The sequence below is a fragment of the Mesitornis unicolor genome, unplaced genomic scaffold (assembly GCF_000695765.1).
Source record: "Mesitornis unicolor isolate BGI_N332 unplaced genomic scaffold, ASM69576v1 scaffold916, whole genome shotgun sequence".
In the NCBI taxonomy this organism is placed as follows: Eukaryota; Metazoa; Chordata; class Aves; order Mesitornithiformes; family Mesitornithidae; genus Mesitornis; species Mesitornis unicolor.
The window spans coordinates 1,239-20,948 of record NW_010190028.1 but is presented as its reverse complement, the minus strand read 5'-3'; the positions used below and the strand labels follow the sequence as shown (position 1 = coordinate 20,948).

Here is a 19,710-nt window from a genome sequence, read left to right as displayed (position 1 = left end):
TATGCCTGTGACTCTCAGATGCAATGGTCAAGTCACCGCTTTGCTGCCTGTGCAGTGAAGAGAGAAAACACTTTAAGTACTGTGCAGCCCACTATCTTACTTTCTAAATTAGCAGCGATCCTCCTTTGTGCTCATTTCTGTAAATGTGGGTACAAGACTTTAATCTTTCTGATCTGCAGTGGCAAGATAGTTCTTGACTCCTATTTGCTATTTTAGGGTATTGCACTGAAAGTTAATGTTGAAAGAGTTACCCTTTCTGGCTTCATAAATCCTTCTCTGCCTTCCAGAACAGAATCTCCTCTCCAGTGAGGAGAGCTCGTGCTTGTCCAGGAGTGTCAACCTTCCACCTGGCTGCATTCAAAATAAATAACCTCCTTGTTTAGCTAGGCAATGAAGAGAATGTTCTAATAATGACTTTCTCTCTTCATTATACTATTGTCCGTTAATCTTTGTATTAGTTTTATATACAACCATATGTTGCCAGCAAAGATTTTATATTATCCTGTAGATTACACTATTGGTTAGTATTCGATCAAGAAACAATTTCCAGCTCCTAACTGGATACTCTAGTTTCCAATATGCTAATATGTAGCTCATAGTAGATACCTTTCTATGGACAAAAAGGTTTAAGATCTGTCATTGAATCAGTTTCTCTGCCATACATGTTGTCCACAGTCAGCTCCATATAAAACAGGTTTAAATCATAACATTGTATTACTAAGGCAAATACCTTGAAAAAAAACCATGGAGGCCATTTCAACAAAGCCATATTTATCAACTATACATGTTGTTCTGTCAAAAACAGATAAGAAGCTTGCTTGACAAGACTTCCATTCCAGTACAGCATGGTGACTGGCATTAATGAGATTTTTGCTTCCAATTCTTTGTTGACAGAACATTTTGTTATTTTGCATAGGATTAATGTTACAGTAATACATCTGTGGTTCCCAAGATCATTTCTTTTATCCTTTTTAATTATTTGAACTATACTGGCAGAGCTCCAGTCCTTTGGAATTTCCCAATTTTCTGTATTTCATTTATATGAAGTAAATATAGCTGAATGAAATCTGTATTATCTAGCAAGTTGCTAATTTTTTGTTACTGATTAAGTTTCTTTCCTCAAAAAGCAACATCGAATGCTGAGCAATTCCTTACTGCATATAGGAGTTTCACTGTTAAATAGTCAGCATCTGTTATTATTAGAAACAACAGAAATGTTGCTATTTGTCATATAAACACACCATAAATGCCCACTTGTTTGAACCCAAAATAAAATACATTTCACTCCTGAATATAAAAAATAAATATTTAGGGAGTAATCTATCCTACTCTTTAATAAATTAAATGAGATATAAATGGCATAGGTATCCATAGTGATATATATAAAATTATATATACCCATAACCATTTTAAGCTATCATTTTAATCTATAAGCATTCAATGTGTCGCTGAATCAATGATGTCTATGCAACAGTAGTATCTTTCTAGTATGGTGCTGTTCCTCCTCTCTTCTCTTCCTCCCCTCCCAGTTCCATGAAGCAGATTATGATCATTAACATAGGAGCATTCTCTACTCATACTACTCTTTAGATTCCTAGCAGAAGTCTAGAGATGCATATGTTAAATAGCAGATATTTACCTTGCAGCTACTCTTAACACTTTGTGTTGTTTAATTGAAATATAATTTTTCAGTATTTTCAGGTCATAAAGCAGTGATATATTTTTATTTGCTTATTGTGAACGGCACGCAGTCAAGCTTCAAAAAGAAGTTTGCTTTTTGTTAATGCATGAATTAATGCATTGGGAAGCTGTACTTATGAAACTTGATGATACATGAATGTATTTTCTCAGAAATCTGACTATGAGATATTTAAGCACAATGCACTTCTTTTTGATGCTAACTGATTTAAGGCAAATTGCAGCAAAGTTCTTTTGTTGATAAAACAGGTGTGGTTTGGCATTCTTCTGCTATTTCCTTTTTTGTGTTCTGTTGTTTTGGGGTTTTTTTTTTTGTGTGTGGTTTGTTCTGTTTTGTTTTTTTTAACAGGTGATTATCCAGCTCCTCGTGCTGTTCTAACTGGTCACGACCATGAAGTTGTCTGTGTGTCGGTCTGTGCAGAGCTGGGACTTGTTATCAGTGGTGCTAAAGGTCAGAAATATTTTTATGATTTAAGTCTTAACATTTTTAGAGCCTTTTTTAGTGATACTTCTCAGTCTTCCCTCAAGCCATATATGCTTTAATTATCCAAAGTCTCCTCTACTAAGATGGGTTGTAATTCTGGGGGAATCTGCAGCAGCTTATTCTGAATGTTATTCCTTACTATCTGGACTCATGAGGTTTAGACACAAATTAAGTTACCCCTTCCTTCCAACCATGCTGCTATTCTCCCAAGATCTGGAAGAGTATTTGTTTAAAATTTATACAGTAGTTCATAATGACATTTACTGACTTTGAAGAAACCTCTTGATGGAGACTTGTACTGAGGGGAGGGCCAGCTCCAAGTTCTCCACCCTGATCTTAATTGAAGTTTGTAGGATTGACCTCAGTCTCCTCAGAAAGGCCAGCAGCGTAAATTTGTTTGGTTTTGGATCTGTGGACAACATTTCATCCAGTCGTGTTTTTTTGTAGTGAATTCCAAATAATGAAAGTTTGCAGGTTTGTTGTTACTTCTCTCCTACTAAACGTTTTGAGCCATCTGTTCACACTTTCTCCCTGCTACTTATCTATAGAATACATACAAATGTTCAAAATACCTTTCCAAACCTGCAGCAGCCTACTGTATAACTGATAATCAATTAAATAAAGCACCCACCTCAATGAGTGTTTGCTTCATCTTTCCTTATTCTGTTTCTCCCTCATTTGTTCCATTTCACTTCCTCTGCCCACCTTTTTCCCCTTAATTCCATGTCCACTTTTCTTCCCCACTGCCCTCTCTCTTTCAGCTTCAGTTCTTAATTTGGCAAACTGCATGTCTTTTTCTCTTTTCCTTCCCTATTTGCGTTTCCTTCCACCTTCTTCTCCTTTACTTTCTTTTGAGCTACATCATCACTTCTCCCTTCTTATTTCCTTTCTTTACATTACCCTTGTCATTCCTTAAGGCTCTTCTTCCTTATCTCTTCCTGTTGCATTTCCACTCCTCTCCTACATCCACATCCAGCTGCTTACCTTCTCAGTCTGCAGCAATGCCTGTTTTATTCTTTCTCATGGATATCTTGTACTCCTTTTTAAACAGTTTGCTGCTTCTGAGGGTAGGACGGTTGTGATACTTGTTCTGCCTGCTTTTGCTCACAGCTGAGCTTTTGGGTTATCATCTTTTATGCTGCCTTGGAGCTCAACATTTATTTTCAAAGCTGAGTGTGAAACTTTTAAGTAAAGGCATTTTTAACAGGAAATCCTAATGGGTCATTAACTCTCTTAATGACATACTACATAACAGTCATAGGTGAAGTCAACAAATTTATGAAAAAAATGTACAGTGATGCTGAACCTAAAGGTTTTTTCTTGCACCACTGTTATTTATCTTTTAAGGCACCCTTATACACTCTTAGTGACATAATAGTGTACCCTGTCTAACTATATTTTTGCAAATTTCACCTTATTAAAATAGCTGAAGTTTATACTCTCTTCTTCATTAAGTAGATGAAGCTTTGATAACTTATGTATTTTTATATATAAGGGGTAACATATATATTTTGAGTAACATATATTTTTAGAGGTAAAGAGAACCAAAGACTTCTATATGAAATCCAGAATATATTTGTAATTTATCAAGAGAGATGGATGCCTAGTCTGTCTCCTGACTTACTCTTCTCGCATTCTTCCTCTTCAAACTCCAGTCCATATATAAATGCAGAGGGGAAATCCCTTTTTTATTGCTGTTTTTCAGCAGACGCTTGTTTTAAAGCTTCTTCTTTAGTTTCTGTCCTTTCCAGTCCCTTTCCAGTTTTGTACATTGCATTTCCTAGCAGTGCTGCATTGCTGTGCCATCCTGCTGCTGTGCTGCCTGTGCTTTCTTGTGGGGAGGTTGCCCCTCTGGAGCTGGCTGTGGACCTGGAATACAACATCCAGCACACCAGAGAACCTGCTGAGACAGGGACACGGCACATTTATGGCTTCTCTGAGAAAAATCCTGTGCACCAGGTTGATGTTTGCATATTCTTATTCAACAAATGCCAAAAAGAGCAGTCAATCTGTATGTCTTTGTAGTAGCTTTCTAAGTCAGATTTTCTTTGTGCCTTCTTGTGTCCATGAGCAATCAGCTATGAAGGTATTACACTTTTCTTTTGAAAAAACTAACATGGTAATTATTCTAAATGTGGAGACATCACTTCTTGTAACTTTCTGGTACTTCAGTATTTCCAAAGCTGAAACTCAACTATTTGAGAAAATAAATTAATCGAATTGCAGCCATATTCCATGGACCCGGTCAGGCTTGGGGGTCTCTCTGCATAAGGCTTTGTGCAAACACATACAAATCTGTACCAGAGGGCTTGCAAGCAGATGCGCTGATGCTGTGAGTCATTCTACCTGGGCAAACCCAGCTGCTGTGTGAATTTCAAAGAAGTTAGAAGGACTAAACGTGAGGTGGCTGAGTCTGCCAGTATGAATTTGCTTTCAGGGACATAAACCAGTTGTATAAGGAAGAGATCACTGTTCTGTCCAGGAACATCCTGTGATACATAAAAGAAAACATTTAGTATTTACCATGACTCATTATATTTATCACAGAAGAGACTCTTTTTCTTAGTAGGAATGCTGATCTCACTTTTAAAAGGGCTTTTCTCATAGATCTTGAAATGGAAATAGCCTAGTTTTGCATCTGAAAATGTACATTGTAGGTCATAGCTCTTGTTTTCTTTCATCAGCAATAATGAAAAATCATTAAAATCTCATATTAAAATATCTCTGGAGTAAGTGCAGTTAGTTTGTGGTCTCCAAAAAGCACTTCTAGCCCAGATATCATAGAAACTCTGTTGGCTGTCAGATGAAGTCCATTTTTAACAAAATTCAGAACTGAAATCTATGCATATAACACATTTGCTGGGGGAGAGGACCTACAGGAACTGCCATTGTCTATAGGAAAAATATGCAGTGATACAATTATACACCCTCTGGGAGTTGCTTCTAGTAGTCACATAGGGCCCCATCTGTTTAATGTGAGTGGGCAAGCTAACGAGAGTTCATATTATTGGAGGGAAGCAGTAAGACTGAGGCAGAATGCTTGGAAAGAGGACAGAATATTTTAGAATTAAAACTACCAGTTTAAGTAAATCATAAACTACTCCTTTTAGGCATACTGTATCTATTTTCTTAATGTGCTAGCTCTTGCATTTCCTTTTCTGTAAATCATAAACTACCCCTTTTAGGCATATTGTGTCTATTTTCTTAATGTGCTAGCTCTTGCATTTCCTTTTCTGTTGTGTATTTTAAATTCTTTAAGAAACAGTGCATCTTTTTCTATCTATGCAGGACTAATGTGATATAAATGTGTATTATGCATTGCTTTTGTACACAGTGTATATAGTTCGTATAAGCAGCAAATGTATGATATATTATGTTTTTATATACAGAAGGTCCTTGTCTGGTACACACAATTACTGGAGACTTGCTGAGAGCCCTGGAAGGAACAGAAAACTGCTTGTATCCTCGCTTAATTTCAGTATCTAGTGAAGGTCACTGCATCATCTACTATGAACGATGTTCAGCAATTTCAGCATTAATGGCAAACTCTTAGCTCAGATGGAGATCAATGATTCAACCAGGGTAAATCTAAATACAAACAAATGTTTGTTGTTTCTCACCTTTATTTATTAAAATAAATTGAATTTATTTGCTGTGTGATGTAAAGAAATTCACATGCATAAAATTGCCACCTCCTGTTTGAGTCATATTTGAACACAGATCCTCTCGTCTCCGTCTCCAAATGCAAAAATGCACTTGAGCTTTTCCAGAACAAACAAGAAGAAATTATGATCCCACATAATTCCTGGAATTTTTATTTGGAATTACATTTCAGTGGGAAATAAGTCTTTAAAACAAAATGCTCTGAGAAGAGTCCATTCTCCATTTATTAGGCAAGACATGAATTTGTGCCTTCAGGGGTCTGCTCTGTCACTAGCACTTGAAGCAGCATTAGAAGTGCAGATCTCTGCTCTGCTTTAGGTGTTAGTGATGGCACTGAGTACTGTAGTACAAACATCAAAATGTTATCTGCTGACCCCAAGTCTTGACAGATTCATCTAAAGAGCTTTTTGGTTATATATAATGTTTAAAACCACACAATTGTTTGATTTAATATTTGGAGATCGAAAATTTGTTTGTTTATTTTTTGTTTGGGAAGAAATAGGAGTGGGAGCCTTTTTCTTCAAATGTAAAGTGGGCAGAGAAAAGAAATGCTTATAAGTTTATTAAATTTTTGTAGGATTGACCTGTTGCCTTAAAAACGAACCATGTTCTTGTTTTTTGTCCTTTTTTTCTGAAGGCCATCCTCCTGAGCAGCGATGGGCAGAACCTGGTGACAGGGGGAGACAATGGTGTAGTGGAAGTATGGCAGGCCTGTGACTTCAAGCAGCTCTATATTTACCCTGGCTGTGATGCTGGCATAAGAGCTATGGATCTGTCTCATGACCAGAGGTGAGTTTGTCATGAATATTTGTATCTGGATTATAAAATTGCACAAAGTACACATCTCCATGAACTTTAAGGTATGAATTTATGGTATGCACTCGTTAACAGGTTATGGCATAAAGCCACTACTCCAGTTGTTATCTTATTGATTTATCCAACTCAATATTTTTTCTGATCCTTGAGTCTCATAATGCAAGCACTTACCATTAAGGTGAGTTCTTATATCATTGAAGTCAGTAGGCCAGAAACTCAACCAGTGACATATGAATAAAATTACATCAACCTAAGAACATAGGAGCAGTCAGACTGGATTGGACTGCACTACTGTCTATTAACCCATGCCTTAAAAAAAATGCAAAAGTTTGTGGTACATTTCTGATTCTCAGCTATGTAGAGCTTGAGAACTTCTTGAAGTTGCATCTAGACTATCATGTGCAATATTATCCATGGATCTATCCACAAGGAATGAATGTAGTCCTTTCCTTTGACTTTCTTGAGGAATGAAGGTGCAGTGTACAAGCCTTTGCTGTCACTGCTTTGGCACTAAAATGCTCAGTGCAAATGTAAATTATATATGAACCTGGTCCCTCAGTCTTCTACTGTAATGTGATTACACTGTAGACTTATATGTTGCATTCATGCAGGGTTATGAGTGGATTTACTATTTACACCATACATCAGTCTTGTATTTCTAATTAATTTGCAACCTCATGAGAGTCGAAGAATTTGTAGGATATTAGATACAGTATTAATTTATTTTTCTTACACTTTTCACCATTCTGTGTTCAGCCATTTTGTAAAGCAACAGAAACACCTATAAACAAAATACCTAACTAATTTATTCATGTGTGAGTAGATGACTTGAAACAAGTTTTTTGTCTCAAACTTATTCTAATTGAAACTATCTTACTGGAAGAGGCCTATTTACTTCTGTAGCTTTGCCAGTTTGTGCTTACAGTACTGTGCTCTGTTCGAAAAGATTTATTTACATAGCAAAAATTTTCAGCCCACCTATTTTCTCTATCTCTGATTGTAATACTAGGCTGAGAAGCCCCAGCTATGCAAAATGCTTTAAGTACCTGCTTAGATTTAGTCACATAATTAAGCAGACAATGTCTTTTGAACTCAGCTACCAGAATTAGAGGGTATGAGATAAGTGGAAGATCACCTCAACTATTGCGACTAGAATAATTTAAAAATTGGGCTTCATTTCAATATGAAGCTTTTTTGAGTACTAAAGTGTGATCAGCTTATGATTAAGGAGGGATCAATTTAGTTGTCTTTGCAGAGACATCTCATTCTGTGTGGGAAACCCTAAGGATATCCATCTGACCCTAGCTGCAGCCCCAGGAGCAGAGGTCTCCACAGGTCCTGTATCCCAGCTGTTAGTCACCGTAAATGTGTCAGCCATCCAATGGCATGAGGTGCCTAAAATTAAGCAGCTGGGTTGAGTTCTCAAACATCTGAATGAAGTTGTTTTGGCATAGGCATTTTGCATGTGAGCTACAGGAATAAGCTCCTGTAATAACCATGGAGATTTACTTGCTACAGCCTGTTGAGTCTAGAGGACAGTTAAACTCACCCTAAAGTACATGCCCAGTGACCTGTGCAGAGTTGATTGTAGGCTGCACTGAGAGTGTTGGCTGGGGCACTCATAGCTGATTAGTGCTGTTTGAGATACCTCAGAGGTATGAGGTACATACATGGGGTGGCCCATATGACAGAGAACCTTGTGAAGACCCACACCTTTGTGGAGAGGCTACTGGAGGCAAAGCAGGATTCACTGCAGCATCTCAAATGGCATGATGCTTTTACCAATGTGATGGAGACTGACTGGAGCTCTCGATCTCCCTTGACCATAATGGGAAGATGGGAATTTGGCTTATATGTGGACACCTAAAAGTAGTGTCTCCATCACATACTGAACCCTACCCATGAGCTGAATTTTAATAGTGTTGCAAAAAGTGCCTGGTTCTTTTACCTTTTTCACTGTTCATGGTAAACCATCATTTAAGATAAAAGAGGATTAGCAGGCCAAACTTTTCTATCTTTTTCAGAACGCTGATTACTGGCATGGCTTCTGGCAGCATCGTAGCTTTTAATATAGATTTTAACCGGTGGCATTATGAACATCAGAACAGATACTGAAGCGGAATGAAGAACTGAAAGCCCAGGTAAAGCTGAGAGCACAAGTGCTGCAATGAAAGGTGTAGTCTCTGGTGGAAAACCACGTCTGCATTGACCTCCGTTGTACATTCCATTACACTCAGCAATAGCTGTACATTGTAGTCAGCAACCATTTTACTTTGTGTGTTTTTTCACAATTGAACACCAGCTGCTGAAAGGCAAGCTTGTATCATGTAAATTATATGAATTAGGAGATGTTTTGGTAATTATTTCATATCTCTTTGTTTATTGAGAAAAGGTAGTAGGATGCGCCACAAGAGACTTTTGAAAATTCTGAGGAAACTTGTGTCCAGTTGTTTCAATGTTTAGGCTTTGAACCTAACATGCATCCCATCTCCAGCCTCTTTTCAAGCTGAGATTAAAAAAAAAATACGTTTGATACTTTGTACATCAGATGCACATCTTAACTTTAAAGGGATACTTTTGTAAAAGTAAAACCTTGTATAAAGAACAAAACTGTTTCTTAATTTTATTGTGGAGTTACAACTTGCATGTACTTTAAACCTGATGTCTTGAAGGAATAGGTGCATTCACACAAATCAAACTGGAGATCTGCCTAAGGGTATAGCTTGTGTTAAAGGGTTGAATTTGGGTGCAAACAGTAATTTTGACATTTCCACAAACACATGTTTTTCACTTTTTGAATCTAAACTTTACCCCTCTTAAGTGGAGTTCTGCTCATGAAGCATTTGGATAAAAAGCCATCATTTGCCATAGTTATACTTTATACAATAGAAATTTAATTCCTCCCTTTAAAATTCAAAGACTAGACAGAAAGGGAGCAAAGAGGGAAGTTCAGTTTAATGCTTTGTAATGCTTAATGACTCCCAATACAGACAAAGTGCTATACTTCTGTATTATTCACATTTGACATTCAAACCATGGGCAAGAGAGCCCCCAGTGATTTTTTTTCCTCTTTTTTCTCTGAGCAACTTGGTTTATTTGACAGCCTTAGCTTCATTGTAAAGGTGACTGAGGTTAGTCTTTTCGATTCTTCTGAAAAATCTCACCTGAAGCCACTCAGACTAAGGCACTTCATGATTTACAATAAATGATAACTATTGGAATCATTTTCTGCACATTATACCAATCAAATTACACACCCAGGGGTATATACACTTTAATTCATGTTTCTTCTTTGTATATTTGGTGACTGTATTGTCATAGATGTACATATTGTGTCGGTAGGGCTATGAGGCATGTAACAGGAATGTAATTTTCTCAGAATTTACACTCACTTGCAGTCATTTATTTAAAAAGATAATGGATTCTTTGTATTGGCACTTTGCACCAGAAACATATCATTATTTATTGATGTGATTACTTATTTGTCATTCACCTTGTGTTAGTAAGTTTAGCACTGAATTTCCTTCTTCATTGTTGTTTGTATTTATAAGATCATGGGGATCAACGTAATGATTAAGTTATCCATCACCCGTCTGTAAGCAATATCTTGAGTTTGTAGCTTAGAATTGGGAGACTATTGAACATCTGGAAGACAAGTTCATTTCATCTTGAGATCATGGTGAAATATTTTGGATATATAAATTCCTTAAGCTATTGTAACCATGTTTTATTGCAAAGATGTAAAATATGCCAGATGTGTGTGAGTTGGAAATCAAAAAGAAAAATAAAATATGCAAAGAATTCAGTGATTGTTTTTCCTTTCAATGAAGGTTTTGTCAAAACATTCACATTATCATTAGGAACAAACAATTATTTTAAGAAATCCTCTCTTATATACTATGTATATGCCAAAAGTTATACGTGCCTGGATGGTTGTGTTTCCTGGGGCCTGAGGAAATAAAACAGAGCTTGAAGAGTGTGTATTGCAACTCTTCTGATTGTCACGACATGAAGAGAAGCTACTAAAGATACTTTGATCAGCAGAATTGAAAAATCAAAGCCTTTAAAGGCTATTTAGGATCCTTGTGAACAGACAATAATCTTGTATAATAAACCTCAGAGAAAGCAAAGGTCTGATGAGAGTCATTTTAAGTATCTCAATATCTGTTAAGATGGAATTAATTCTATCTTATTTTAGGCATTGAAAGTTAGATATCTACAATCCCAGCATAGCAGAACAGAACAGGTAGGATAAAATGCCTTTTGGAAATGCTGAGGTCCCTGCCAAGATTATAGCAAGGAACAGGAGGTAGATATCTAAATGTCAGGTGTCTCATTTATGGTAGCAAGAAGAAAAATACCTTGTTGAAAATTAGAAAATTCCCTACTGACTAAAAAGCAGAATAAAGCCAACAATTCAATTTCTTGCCCTGCTCATTGTCTTTCCATTTAGAAGGATTGTTCTTTGAATGATTATCAAAATAAACTAAAGCAAATATTTGAGAACCATATTAGAATACAGTATACATTTTAGCAGATATCTATTTAAATCCATCAGCTTTTGAAGTGGATAACTTAACTTGATTGTTTCGAGGCTGGAGGAGTGACAGAGAAGGAGATGAGAGAATTGGCATGTCAGGGCATGTCAGTAGTTGTGTGTGAAATGGTTTGATTAATATGCCACAACCTCCATTCCATTCATATACAAGTATCACCCCAAATTTCATATTTTAATTAAAAAAAAGAATAAAAAAGCACTATTGCAGTTAAACAAAAAAAATTAGCATTACTATTATCTTAGTTAATACTGCTATTTGCATTAAGTCTCTCAGCATTATACAAAGTACTATTTAATCACAAATTAGAAGTTTTTGTGCCTAGGCAAACCCTTGCATGAGAAATTTGGCTTGGGTTACAAAAAGAAAAAAAAAATCCTCCTACGTTGCATTCATAGGTAGAGGTGCCCAAACAAGTCAGACTCATAATAATAGTAGCAGTAGCAGTAAGCAGTAGCAGTAGCAGCAGCAGTAAGAAGAATAAGAATAAGAATAAAGAATAAAGAATAAGAATAAGAATAAGAATAAGAATAAGAATAAGAATAAAGAATAAAGAATAAAGAATAAAGAATAAGAATAAAGAATAAGAATAAAGAATAAGAATAAAGAATAAAGAATAAAGAATAAGAATAAAGAATAAGAATAAAGAATAAGAATAAAGAATAAGAATAAAGAATAAGAATAAAGAATAAGAAGAATAAAAGAAAGAAGAATAAAGTTCCATCTCCAATGTGGTTTAAGATATAAAAATGAAGTTTCCACAAAGGCACAGGACAAGGAGAATATATTAACAGGCTGGTATAGTCACATATATGAGCTTGATATAGTTTTTGTGGTGAAACAATCCTCTCGCCTTTTATTCTTTATTTAATTTCTATTTTTTAAGAAAAGCAATGCTATGATCGTGCCAGGATATTTAAATTCCTTTGTTGTTTTTGTTGATTTGTGTTAATTACACTAGTATACACCTATCTGTTGCTGGATCTCTTAATATAAGAAGACAATATACACAGCTTTCCAGTTCATGTCACAAGACTTTTCCAAAGCTTCAGCTGCCCCATTTCTGTCACACAGTGCGGCTGGGGTGACTCCCCTTTGTTCTCTACAGAAATGAGCTACTGATTCTATCCCAGGGAGTCTCTGAGCGCTGCCTGTGGAAGATGAAGCAGCTTTGACCAAACCAGTTAAATGCAAGTGATCTCTCAGCTAAGGGAGATGCAGCATTAAGGATATGACTGTGCAACTAAAATATATCTACAATGAAAATAACATGCAGATATTGTCTGTGTTCCTGCCAGTCAGTCCTAGGTTAAGATTTGGACTATAAGCTAATGCCATACCAGGAGGACGATGCAACAGCCATGAGGCTCGTTCCTTGTCTAGATTCTACCACTGTTGAGGAGGATGCTGCTTTCTCTACAAGAGCAACAATAAAAGCAAGGCTGCTGCATTTTACCCCAAGGAAAGAGTAGTTAGGCTCAAATTACTGGAAGAGCCTGGGATAAATAATCATTACGTTGATAATCTCACAGTTTGTGCTTGTAGAGCTAAAAATGCTGCCTGTGAACAACAATTGTGGTGAATGCTCGTTATAATACATAGTGCATCAACCCTGCTGACAAGCAAGCAGGATGTTTGAAGCAAGCCTCATGCTGCCAGGGATAAAAGCATTTGAAGCAGACACAGGGAGCAAAGGGCTGACTTCTGATAACAGCAAGAGAACTACCTCCTGATACAGGATGTCTAGTACATTAAAATGTTCCATTTGGAGATGTCTAGCTGGAGTTTATGCTCACATTTTCCAAGGGTTTAAATGTGGTCTGGTTTTATTTGGGCTTTTGTGTGCATGTGTGTCACTTTAGTGTGTCACACTAAAAACAAATGGACTAAAACTTAAGCCGGTATTTAGAGAAGGAAAGAAGTACTGGAAATTTATGTCTATGCAATAAGGTACAGTTTATAGACTCTCTGACCCCAGTGATTAGTATTGCAATATCTACAGCTAAGTTTCAAGATCTACAACTAACAAGAAAAACAAGTCTGGAGACTGCTTTCCTGTAAAATTTATAAGCTGTGGCCATATAATTAGTTAACAGAGGGATTTACATAGATGAAAATCTGCCAAACAGCTGACTTGGTTTATGGGTCTCTCTATGGTGACATCATGCCTAAACAGCACTACAGCTCTACATCATTAGAATTAAGTCCCCTCTCAATTGCAACTTATTTGCACCTGGGAAACTAATGTGGGTACCTACATGCAAAATTCAAAACCTGGAGTAATTTTTATTCATTAAAGGACTGGCATAAGGGCTTTGTGTGTGCCTAAGGGTGCCACAATGCCAAACTACCTTCAGCCTAGTGTTCCTAATATGAAGTGGAGAATATGGTATTATGTACAAAATTGAATAGGAAAAAAAATCTTCTTTGGTGCCAGAAGATTACAGACTGCTAAAAGCTACCAGCACCAGTGGATTTGACTTAAAAGTTTCCTGTCTGCTTATGCTTTGAAAAGAGTCTTGGCAGGATGCTGCATCGACCAAGCCCTGTAGCAAAGCTAATCCTAGCATCATAGCCGTGGAAATTTAAGACAGTCTCCCTTGCTGTGTAGCAGCCAGAAAAGGCAGTAGAATAATTGAAAGGGGTCTTTCAGTGTTGCTATACAGTTATACATGTAAATCCAGTGCCCCTGGCTCTTCAGATACATTAGTTTGTACAGAGCTATCAAATAGGAAGTAAATTAGTGCCTGGTGGCTGGTGTCCCTGCATGCACATCTTTTGAAATAAATATAATAAAAAAGTGAGGCAGTGGAACTCTGGACAGGGGCAAGGGGCTTAGAGAAAAGTCAGTGAGGGACAGATTTCCTCTTCAACAAAACAATTGGTCTGTTTCTTCCAAACAGCCCCAGACAGACTGTCCCAGCTCCACCCTTGCAATGTCCCTTTCCTCTTCTAAACCCTTCTGTTCTCCTTGTTTCAACTTGCCATGGAAAGCAGGCTTTAAGGTGGGTTTTCTCTCTCCTGCAACTGGTACCCTCCTGGTACTCACCACATGCTCTCACTCCCCCTAACAGCCAAGGCAAACTAAAGCAAACTCAGCATAAAGCACACACATGAGGCTCCAGAAGGCCCCCACAGATCTCTTCTCCAGTCTCCTTTCTGTCTTAGTGTGAGCTGCAGGAGGTAAAAAAATGAAATAAAAGGATATCATATCCTTCAGCTGTCTATTCGAGTAGAACTAGTGATCATGTGGGAGTATTATTCTCTGAGTAATTAACACAGGTCAGGGCCCTTCTTTGACCCAAAAGCAAGTGGCATGACAGCCTCTAGCCATGCCACCAGTCACCCTGGGACCAGTTCTTAAGCCATCATAGCCCATGCACACTGCAGGGCATTGTTTAGAGGGTGATAGATTAAAGGTGTGCAGTTACACCATACAGACGAGCACAACACAGCGCCCAAGCCTCCACCTTTCATCGCTGAAGTTTCTAGATGTAGCCAAGGCATGTACAAGGAGTCCCTTTTGCTCCATGATCATCAGCCTATCAACCATATCACACAGATATGACAGATGGGGTCTGGGACAGGGGAATAACTTCCAGCCACAAATCTGTGTACAAGGCCACTCTATTCTGTTTGAACACTACACCCTAAGTCTGAAGCATCTGGATCACTGACTACAGCTACTGCAATAACTTACATGAAAGGTGTTCAGCTCTTTAAGACCTTAATGCTTTTGGTCATGCTGTCATGTTTTCACCCCAGCCAGCAACTAAGCACCACACAGGCACTCCCTCACTGCCCCTGCAGCTGGATGGAGGAAGAGAAATAAAAGTGCAAAAGTGAGAAAAGAGCAAGAACGAGAAGGAGAACATGAACAAAAATGTGATTAAAAGGAAAAGAGTAAAGAAAGACACATAAAGCACAAGGCAAGTGATGCAAAGTAAAACAGTTTTTCACCACCAACTGATCAATGCCCATCCAGTCCCTGAGCAGCGACCCCTCAACTGCCTGTCATGGTTTAGGCCCAGTGCATAACTGAGCACCACGATGCCCCAAAAGAAGGGTTAGTCAAAATAAGGACTGGGAGGGCTTCTCACCACTTAAACAGGTCACAGGCAAAAGACAGACTCATCATAAGGAATAAAAAAAAAAAAAAACAACCAATTTTAATTTGTTACCAACATCAGAGTAGAACAATGAGAGATACACCCAGATCTTAAAGTCAAAACACCTTCCCCCCACTCCTCCCTTCTTCCCGGGCTCAGCTTTTGTTCCCGGTTCCTTCACCTTCCCCCTCCCCCTTTGCCTTGAGGCGCAGGGGGATGGGAGTGGGGTCTCCTCAGTCTTGCAGTCAGTCTTCCCACCACACTCAGTCCAGCCTCTCTCTCTCTGCTTCCAAACGGCCCCTTTTCCTTAGGGGAAAAAAGTCCTCAAAAGTCCAATATGGGTCTGCCCACAGCTGCAGTTTCCCTCACACACAAAACTGCTTCAGTCCAAGTCCACAAAACTCCAAATCTGGGTCTGCCCATGGCCACAGTTCCCTCACACACGACCAGTCGACCCAGCTCTCGCCACGAGTTGCAAAAGGGAAACCTGGGTTCTGCGTCCTCCTCCTCCTTCCTCTCCTTTCTTTCATTCAACCGACCTTGGTGTTCTTCAAAGCTGTTCTCCTCGGGCCCCACTCTTTTCTCCGCTGCAGGTCTCTTCTGATGGTTATGGAGATCCCGGCTCTCTCTCTCTTTTTTTTCCTCAGGATGGAGCTGCAGTGGGGCTTAAGCTTAAGTTGTGGTTGAGGCGGGCCAAGCCCGGCCAGGCAAGGCCGGGGCCGCACCACCAGCACCTGGGGCTGCCCTGGTCAGGGCCAGTGCCAGAGAGAGAGGGACGCATGCCCTGCACCCTCCTTAAATACATGAATTCGCAGAAGCACTGATTGGCTTGGCCCTGGTCAGACAGGGATCTGACAAAGGCAAAGGGGGAGCTTTTCAGGTAGCTTCTTAAAGGGATATCTCCATAGCCCTTCTCCCAATACCAAAGACACAACCAAAAACCCCTCACAGAAAACCCAATACACTGCCCCTGCCAACCTACTCCCTAGTTTGATTGCTGAGCATGCTGTCATATGGTATGGAATATCCCTTTGGTCAGCTGGGGCCAGCTGTTCCAGCTGTGTCCCCTCCCAAATTCTTGTGCACCCCTAACCTACTTGCTGGTGGGGTGGTGTGAGAAGCAGAAAAGGCCTTGACTCTGTAAATACTGCTCAGCAATAATTAAAACATCCCTTTATTATCAACACTATTTCCAACACAAATCCAAAACATGGTCCCATAGTAGCTCCTATGAAGAAAATTAACTCTCAGCCAAAACCAGCAGACATGCTCAAACTCATGTGCTCCCTTCATGCTGCCTTTTGTATACCTTAATATGAGGGAACATCAATATTGACTGGAAAGAGCTTCTGCTCACTCTTTGGCCCTCAAGAGGTATATGGTCAGGGCTCCTCCTTGTCCATACCTCCATGAAGCTCATTGTCACCAGCTTCAGATCCATTAATCTGGATACCTCAGAAAGAGGTAATAAGTTACCATCACCATGGTTACAGCTTCCTCTGTTGTCAGAACCTAACTCAATAAGTTCCTCAATGGTAAGAAGTTATCTTGTGGGAGATAAGCCTGCTAACCAGATACCTACTGCAGGACTTATGAATGTCAGGTGAGAAGGATTCATATGGTACATAAAACTCCAGACATGTAGTGAATGAGTGTGGATAATGTGTCGGAGCTGGCTACAGATAGCGTACTCATGTACACCTCATTCCATATAGGCTGGGATTAGTGTCCTGAGGGGTGCTGTTCTTTCTCCTTTGATGGATGATCTGGCTAGTATACTACTTCTGTTCTCCAGGCCAGCCCATGATGAATTTGATGAGACAACACATACACAACTAGGGAGCTCAAGGGTTACAGTTTTCTGTTAAGTGCAATCTGGTAATTGAGGGAGGGGTGAAATAATGGGTTTTGAATGTACATAAGGATAAAAACTTGAAAAAAAGATTGCTTCCCTGCAACTTCTCTTCAGAATAAGCTGCCTATAGGGACATTTTCAATCTACTGCTCAATCCCTCTCTCCCAGGTCTCTCCCTGTTGCTGGAGCTTCTGGAATACACTTTGTCACCATTTGTTTGCCACGGGGAGGGAAGGGACCGCTGTGCCTTTCAGATGCACTTGCAGCACCAGTATGCATGCATGCATGCATGAATGAAAGACAGGTCAATTATGGATCAGTCTTTTTGCTACTTAGGGAACTTCCTAGCAAAAACCAGGCCAAAACAAAGCAAAGAAACTATTAAATCACAAGGTTAGATAGTGTTGAGGAGAAGAAAGAGAACAGTGGAAGTTTCAAACAGGGAATATGGCAAGGACCTGGGCTCAGGGAGAAACTAGGAGCCCAAGCCCAAGCCCATTCTTTTGTGTATGTGTCTAAGGAAAACACTTAAAAAGAAACACGACATCTCCATGAACAATCCTAGAATAGGCTGGCAATGTGCATAGCAACCTTTCCAGATTAATAGATGCAGCTGTTAACAAACCAGGGTTTGAAAGGTAAAACACTTCTATTCATGTTGCTGCTACTTAAATTACACTTTAATATCTTTTTAAGAATCTAGTATCTCTCTGTATCTAGCCTGCAGCTAATTATATTAGGTGACTGCAACTCCTGGAAATGTCAATTTCTAAGTATTTCATGTGGATCTATTTGTAAGTGAATAAAACCTCTAGTCCCTGAAGATTGTTTTTCTTTTCAGATATCACTGTTTGCAGTAATTTCTTTCAAGCATCTTTTCAGTAAAAGTCCTCCTCCTCCTTTATGCTCATTTCCACAACACTTAGCTGAAAATATTTCTGTACTTTCCACAAAAATTAGCTCTCAAATACAAAGTATGCATGTTTCAAAGGATAAAAGCTAAGAGAGCTGGGAAACTTCAAGCAAGCATGAACATACCTCTAAAGTAAAGCCCTCAATGGCATTTCCAAAAGAACACATTTGAAATCCTAAATCAACAAGGTATTTATAAACTCAAAAACATATCCATTTTTGACAGGTAAAACAAAATATTGGGACTCTGCCTTGGGCAATTATAGGACAATCAGAGTGTCCTCTTGCTGTATCTTCCATTGCTTTTAGCCTTTAGAAGGAGGTTTCGAATGGAAAAAATTTTCTGCAAGATTCCAGCAGAAACAACTACATTTTGGACACTGGAAACAACTGTTATAAGATACTGACATGAATGTGACTTATTTCTTGATCAAAATATTATGCAGTATTAGTCAAATAGCTGTTGGTATTCCTTTCAACACATTTATAATCTCATCAAAACCATATCAAGTCTATCTACTATTCACAAGTCATTGTAAATAACAAATTAACTCACCAACTGAACTAAAGAAATGAGGGGAGAACCATGTGGGATATAAACTTGTTCTTCCAAAAAGTCAGAGGCAACAGCCAGGACAATGCCAATGATACCATATCTTGAGGGGACAATGCAGCTACACAGGGCCTTCTATGTCTTCTGGAACCCCAAGTTTTGGTTCTATGGGCTTTATTGGTACAACATGGAAAACTAGTTTCTAAAGTCAAACCAAAGCACTTTCTCCTTGTCAGAGATAGTGGGTCGATTACGTTGAATCCTGTTAATCTACAGTTTAGAGACATCCAGACCAGCTACCTTCTGCTAGCAAACCTGAAGACAACCCATCTCTCTGAGATGTCTCTCATCATGACAGTGTGATAAAGGCATTTTTTTAGAAATCTGGGGAAGGGTTACTTGTAGAGCAAAATGCTCAATTTATTAAACCAAAGCCAAGAATATGCAAATACTGGATGAGACGAGACAAAAGGTTTATATCAGATAGGCTGGAAGTCCAGAAAACATTGAAAAACATGTTACACGGACTGATATCACATTCATGTCCCAAACACACTCAGTTTTCAGGCTGAAATGAGGACTCCTCCAGTTCCTGACTCAGTCCCAGGCTCTGTGCCTCAAGCATCAGGTCAAACCACTTTCCACATCACCAAGAATAACAGTGCCGCAGGGCCAAATTAGGTGCTCAGTTACACCTGTGCTCCCCTGGGCCGCAGATTAGGCTGGAGGTGATAGGGGTGTAATCCCCACGGGGTGGTGGGGCCAAGCGGGTGTCACTGTCTGAACTCATTACATGATTATGTTGATGACGCATGAGAGGCACCAGCTGCTCCCTGCTGAGGTGCAACACCGGTGGCCCTTGCACGCTGTGGCTGCGGCAATAAGGTTTGGAGTCAGAACACCCGAGCCAAATCAAATTACTTTACTGACACACTCTCTCTGCTCCTTCAGTTGCATTTGGTTATTAATGCCCTGTTTCAAGCCAACAGTGAAAAAGAGTAGAGGAAGAGGAGCTGAGGCTTCAAATCTCTCCTCCAAGGGAGGCATGTGCCCACTCAAGGCAG

At 39.0% G+C, this 19,710-nt stretch overlaps 1 protein-coding gene across 1 annotated transcript in view; it reads left to right on the top strand.

The window, feature by feature from the left end:
• Positions 1-10,460, top strand: part of LOC104535884 (neurobeachin-like) — a gene marked incomplete at its 5' end in the record, with an annotated part of 49,484 nt that extends 39,024 nt beyond the window's left edge. Inside the window, 5 exon segments of the mRNA XM_010186237.1 lie at positions 2,048-2,149; positions 5,572-5,697; positions 5,700-5,764; positions 6,483-6,634; positions 8,686-10,460. Coding sequence (XP_010184539.1) covers positions 2,048-2,149; positions 5,572-5,697; positions 5,700-5,764; positions 6,483-6,634; positions 8,686-8,776 — 536 coding nt within the window.
• Between the last annotated feature and the right edge of the window lie 9,250 nt (positions 10,461-19,710).